General features: G+C 39.2%; 1 protein-coding gene across 2 annotated transcripts in view; it reads left to right on the top strand.

The window, feature by feature from the left end:
- The first annotated feature begins 498 nt into the window (after positions 1–498).
- si:dkey-177p2.18 (phospholipase B1, membrane-associated) overlaps positions 499–6,000 on the top strand; it is a 49,387-nt gene continuing 43,885 nt past the window's right edge. Inside the window, exons 1-3 of one of the 2 annotated variants that reach the window (XM_060933192.1) lie at positions 499–564; positions 1,340–1,401; positions 5,495–5,585. In XM_060933192.1, the coding sequence (XP_060789175.1) occupies positions 5,555–5,585 (31 nt within the window). In that variant the 5' untranslated portion in view covers positions 499–564; positions 1,340–1,401; positions 5,495–5,554. Of the gene's footprint in view, positions 677–1,339; positions 1,402–5,494; positions 5,586–6,000 lie in introns of both variants that reach the window. The other variant, XM_060933191.1, reaches the window with a different exon arrangement.

Raw genomic sequence — 6,000 nt, 5'->3', positions numbered from 1 at the left:
TGATCAGAGCTTGCCGTATGTGCCGTATCTGTTGCGCGTCCTGTGGGGTCGGTTATGGTTGCTGCACGTTCGTAGAGAGTTCTGACAACTGACAGTTTGTGTGCGATGGGGTGTTCGGACGTCCAGAGCAGATATTGATCAGTGTGTGTCGGTTTTCTGTAGATTGTTATTTTGATGTCTCCGTCGTCTGTATGATGAATTTTTATGTCCAAAAATGCTATTGATTTTTCTGTTTCCTCTTCGTGCGTGAATTTTATGTTGCCGCAATAACGGACCACTGCAGAAGGGAAAATCCTATAATGGACTGGGACAATGCTCAGATCATACAGCAAGAGAACAACAGATACCACCGCTGGATCAAGGAGTCAACAGAAATCAGAAAGCGGAGCCCAAGAGCAATAAACAGGGATGAGGGGGCGTCCATGCTCTCCCACACCTGGAGCGCCGTCCTGAGGGGGCAACACTGACAGCGGGAGGTCACAGGTCACACCTCCGCAACATCAGCTGATTATAAAGGCACGTCACTCTGATGAAGACGGAAGTTACACCGTCGGAACAAGTCAGGTAAAGGTGAAAAGCTCTTACATGTCTGAAACAAAAGGAAACTAATTATTTTGAATCATGAAGCTTTTTCTCTTTGCTCTAACCACATACGTGCTTCTGTGCCACGTGAACGGTGAGTGAAAAAAGAAAACTAATGATAGCATATAGATATCTATTATGCAACATTTTGGGGTTTGTCCTTTTTTTTAATGCTCATTTTATTTGCTCATAAAATCAAATGACAGTAACTGGTTTGTCTTGAAATTTTTCTCCTTGAATCAATTGTCTGAAATGATAGCAGTAGAATGATACAGCCCTGTGGTGCTGGTACAACTGGATCATGCACCTGTGATCACTGACTGACCACTTTATAAAACATCTACCTTCATAGTGCACCTTGCATAGGTATAGTTAGAAAAAAGTCTGTCTTTTTTTTTCCATGCGCAGTGTTTGTTAATGATCTGCTATCCTTCATCAGTGTTAGTTTCTCATCACGGCACTGCTGTTAGCTGTTAGCTGGGGATTTTTGTGTGTTGGTCTGTTTCCCAGATAATCAGTGACACTAAGGTGTTTAAAAATGGCAACACTGCTGTACAACATACACAGCTGCTGTGCTAATAACAATTGATCAACTAAATAATATCTGGTCAGATAGACTACAGTCAATAATTATGTCCCTATAACATGTACACCTATAGAGTAGGCATGCCTGATTAATAAAAAACAGTATATGGCATGTTTGTTGTTGTTTTGTATACATGCATAATATTGTACAATATTCTTGTTTGTCTAAAAGGAAACTGGTGGGAGGATTATGAAGAAAGCATAAAGCACCTCAGTCAGGAGAAGCTCTATCAGGTAAAAGATCCTTATTTATATGCATTACAATAGTTTGCTACATCTTTACTAATATTTTGCACCAAGTACAGTAAGGACATGTGTTTCAATATCTGCAAAAGCATACAACTTCTTCAAAAGTCTATCCTTGGGTTTCTGTTGTGACTTTGCTTTGAGCTACAAAAAAGGATCCTCACTGATTCTTTCAGTGCTTAAAGTGCACATCATGGGTAAATTCAGGAGCAAGATCAATGTAATTCTCCTATTTTATATTAAACTTTGGTCAAATCTGTCACATTTTGCATTTTGTGCAATTTTTTTAACCTTGCGCAATACCAGAAAAATTCAGTTGAAATCAAGCCATTTGAGGCGAAAACTTGGCATTTGGATTTCCTGGCAAACATTGATTTTCGTGACCTCACGTGCGGGACGCCTCCCTCTGAATCCTACGTCAGCGCTGGTTTGTTTATGAGAAAACGACCAGGTGGTTTTCTGCAAATTTCTTCAACGTTATCACGTAATTATTAAAATGGTTAACAGACGTATCGTAGGAGGGTCTAGCAACACCAACCTTAATGGGATTAGTACTCATCGTTTTCCAAAAGACCGGACAATGAGAGAGAAATGGGAGCGCTTCATGTGAGGCACCTGGAAAAAGCCAAGGACCAAGCAGAGCCGAGAAAAAGACCAAGAAAATTGGCAATTCTTAAGCTGACTGTTGCCAGGGTAAGAAATAAGAGAAACTATACTCTAAATTAGGTGTTCCTGTGTTTGTGTGGTACACGGATAATGTTATTTATTGACACACACACAAAAGTAAACAACACGAATGCGCTGGGCGATGATACACTTACTTCACATGTATCAAGGGATATACGGCGTGTCAGGGCTTGAGATCTTGGGACCTGTCAAACACATTAAATGTATATACAACCCTGCTTAGCCGATTCCATGTGTGTAGCTTATGAAATCTTTCTCCTACAGTAGCCAGTACTCTTCTAAATGAAGAAATATATAAATACATAATAGTAATTAGAAAAAAATATGATTTATATAACAATAGATAGATGAGCATTGATGCATGAATCCATGGGTTTAGAAGCTCAGGTGACAATTCCATATTTCAATGCAAAATCGCTAGCTGCTAAACTTGGTCTACACAGGCTGTGCACTGAAGCCGTGCAAGCTCTCGCAGCCTGCTGGCGGATCCGCACGTGACGTCACGAATCTGGCTCCAGACTCACTTGGGATTTTTCCAGACGCATTTTATTTTATTTTTTTCTGCTGTAGACAGATGGCCTTGTGCAAAATTACCCTTCTGGATGAGTGTGTAAAGGGACATACTTTCATATAAAAAAAAAACCACGAAATTGGTCCAGGATATGCACTTTAAGATTTCTAAGTGGTTCTACTTAGAAGCTTTTCTGTTGTAGGGTTTTACATATAGGCACTTCAAGCACAGGACCCTTCTGATTTCCAGCCTCACATTCCTCACATAGGTACTGAATAAATAATACTCATGACATAATAATATGCAAAGACAAATAACATGAAAAAATAGGGGCTTTATATTGAACCCACACCTAAACATTTCCTTACAGAAAAACCCTTCTAGGAAACTCAGGACCCTTCATTATTCTAAGAAAATTTGAAGACATACATGTCAACCTATACGGAATGTCCGTATTTTATACGGATTTGATTCAATAAACGTAGTATACGGGCGTATAAATAAAGTTATACGGATTCTTTAAAAAAACTTCAATATTAATTTAGAGCTATAATCAGTTCCCACGATGAGCGCATAACATTTACAAACGTACTGTACACCACAGACAGCCAGTAAAGAGTCTTATGAAATCGCGCGTTATCTTGTGGTAGCCAGACTTCATTCCACTTTTGATCATGTGCAGGGGCGTGTTTAGCCTATTTTTGGGGGTGCTCAAGCACCCCCAAAAACGAGCTCAGCACCCCCTAGCTCAGCACCCTCAAAAACACTGCTTTTGGACGTAATTTTCAGAAATAAGTGCCCTTGCGCACTGCGCAATGAATGTGTGCGCGGGCGTGTGTGTGTTCTTGAATTCACCTGTTACGTGATAGCTCTATGAGCAGTAAAATCCCTCTCCTCCTTGCGTCCCCTCTGATTGGGTTGCCTGTCCGCGCGAGTGCTTGCTACGACATGGTGTTTTTTTTTAACTGGATTCCACGCTGATGAGGAACTCGAAGTAGCACCTGAGTATTACTGGCATAGCGAGATGTGAAGGTACGAACTGGAGTTACAGTTGTTAAACACAACACAATAATATGCATAATGCAATATTGATGTTCCCTGGTCTATGAACAGAATGATAAAAATGACATTTATCATCGATCATCAAAAGTATCTCGATATGATATCGAGATACTTTTGTGCAGAGCTGTACAAGTGCTACGGTGCTAGACCACCGTGTGTTAGTCAATTTTATTTAATGTAGCATAGCGTTTATGTTTGCTTATCATTCACAAATCCAAACCCTGGTCATTGTCTGGGGGGACAGTGAGTGTGGTTTGGATATAGCCTACATTTTCAAAAGAACACTACCAAAATATAACAAATATAACAAAAAATATAAACTAATGTAAACTAATGTAAAATCATAATAATACACACTATTATTACACAATACACAATAACACATTAATTAACAATTACCACTGTTCTAAATGAATAGCTCCAACATTACAAATGCAGTAGTAGGTCTTGTTTAGTTAAAAATATAACGTAAATATCTGTGTCAGTGGTTGTAAATGTGTAGATATCATAGTTTATTGGGTCAGCTTCTGTTAAAACATTGCATAAGTCTAGTCTTGTCTAGTCTAGTCTTCTTGTCTAGTTAAGTCTAGTCTAAATGCGGAATAAACGTGGAAACACTGTCGTTCAAGCCAGGTGCCTCTGTCAGCTCTGGGGGCTAAGCACCCCCAAAGATCAGATGCTAGAATCGCCCCTGATCATGTGCGTGCCGCATTGCGAGAATCCCTCCAACCGTGAAGTCCTAGATAAACATAGACGCCGCCTTCTGCATAGAATCATATGTCATCCTCGCCGCCAGGTTTACTGTCCAAACGAGATCACATGGGATTACCTTTCACAGGTGAGACTGGAAAAAATACTTTTCATTGTATTTGGTCATTATAACGTAATTTTACGAACAGATTTTCCTGACTTTGTGGCTAATATGAAGTCTCGCGCATAATAGCTGCTCAGTGAAACCTGTCTCCAAACAGCGAAGTGTTTCCTTCGTAACTACGCTGATAACACTTTGTGTTTTTGTCGAACATTGGAGCTTTGTATTCATTCTGAAGGTTTATGGTTATTAATATTGAATAAAAAGTAACTGGGATATATCATTGTTAATTATCATTCAAATTTTAGGTAAATTATTTTAATTTGCATCTTATACAGATTTTATAAGGGAAATACGGATTTTGGAGGTTGGTTATACAGGTTTGATTGACCAAAGGTTGACATGTATGTGAAGAGCCTGAAATGACTGAATAATAATCTGAGACTTCAGGAGGTTGCTGGTTCCTGTAGAGCCATGCTTCTTAAAGTGCAGTCTGGGAACTCCTTAGATCCTCAAACCAAAGCCAGGGGATCCATGATTTAAAATCAATTGTTATGGTCATGACAAATGACAATCCACCATCTATTAATCCAACCAGTTATTATAATTATTGAGTTCTTATAGTTATTAGCCTGTTTGACTGGTCAGTTGAATTGAATAGCTTTAATCCAAACTCAAAACCAAGTTGGTCAATAAGTAATGTCAATATGAATCTCATGACAGATTTAATAATTACTTCTACAAGTGCAAATTTCAGGAATTAAAAGCTTTATGGATTAGAAAAATAACCAGGATATTAGTTAGTTAGTTAGTTAGTTAGTTAGTTAGTTAGTTAGTTAGTTAGTTAGTTAGTTAGTTAGTTAGTTAGTTAGTTAGTTAAATGGGTCTTGGGCTTCAAAATGCTTGAGAGTCATTGAGGGATTATTTGAGGCATCGAAAAACCCTTTTACTGTTCTAGAACTAATGACATGTAGTTTTTGTTGGTGTTCTTAAGCACTTTGCTCTTGCAGGAGTACCCAGATAAAGTTCGGCAGCAGAATTTCCAGCACCCACCTTTCAGTTGTCCAGACATGACCCCGTCTCCCACTGTACCCACATCAGGTAACACAGAACTCTATAATAATAGAACATCTATGAGACAAGTTTATTTACACTTCAGTGAAGTTGAGAGGAATGGTTTAGGACAGGCATGTCCAAAGTCCGGCCCGGGGGCCAATTGCGGTCCGTGTTCAAATTGCCTCTGTGATAAAATCAATAATAACATAAAATACACACGTACAAAAAAGCTATTTTATATTTCACCAGAAGATCGCAGCAGACCTGTGGCCGCACTCTCGCCGCGTGACCCTTGTGTGAACCTTTCCAGCCCATTTCTAAAATAGTGACTGTAACTAAAAAAAAGGAAAGTTGACAGCAAGGGCCGCCGCTTCCAGGACAAGTGGAAATTGGAGTATTTTTTTCACTGAAATACAAAACAACTGTGTCTGCCTAATTTGCCAAGGGACTGTGGTTGTTT

The sequence above is a fragment of the Neoarius graeffei genome, chromosome 11 (assembly GCF_027579695.1).
Source record: "Neoarius graeffei isolate fNeoGra1 chromosome 11, fNeoGra1.pri, whole genome shotgun sequence".
Taxonomy (NCBI): domain Eukaryota; kingdom Metazoa; phylum Chordata; class Actinopteri; order Siluriformes; family Ariidae; genus Neoarius; species Neoarius graeffei.
Note: the sequence above shows the minus strand (reverse complement) of the source record. Positions and strands in the feature narration are given on the sequence as shown.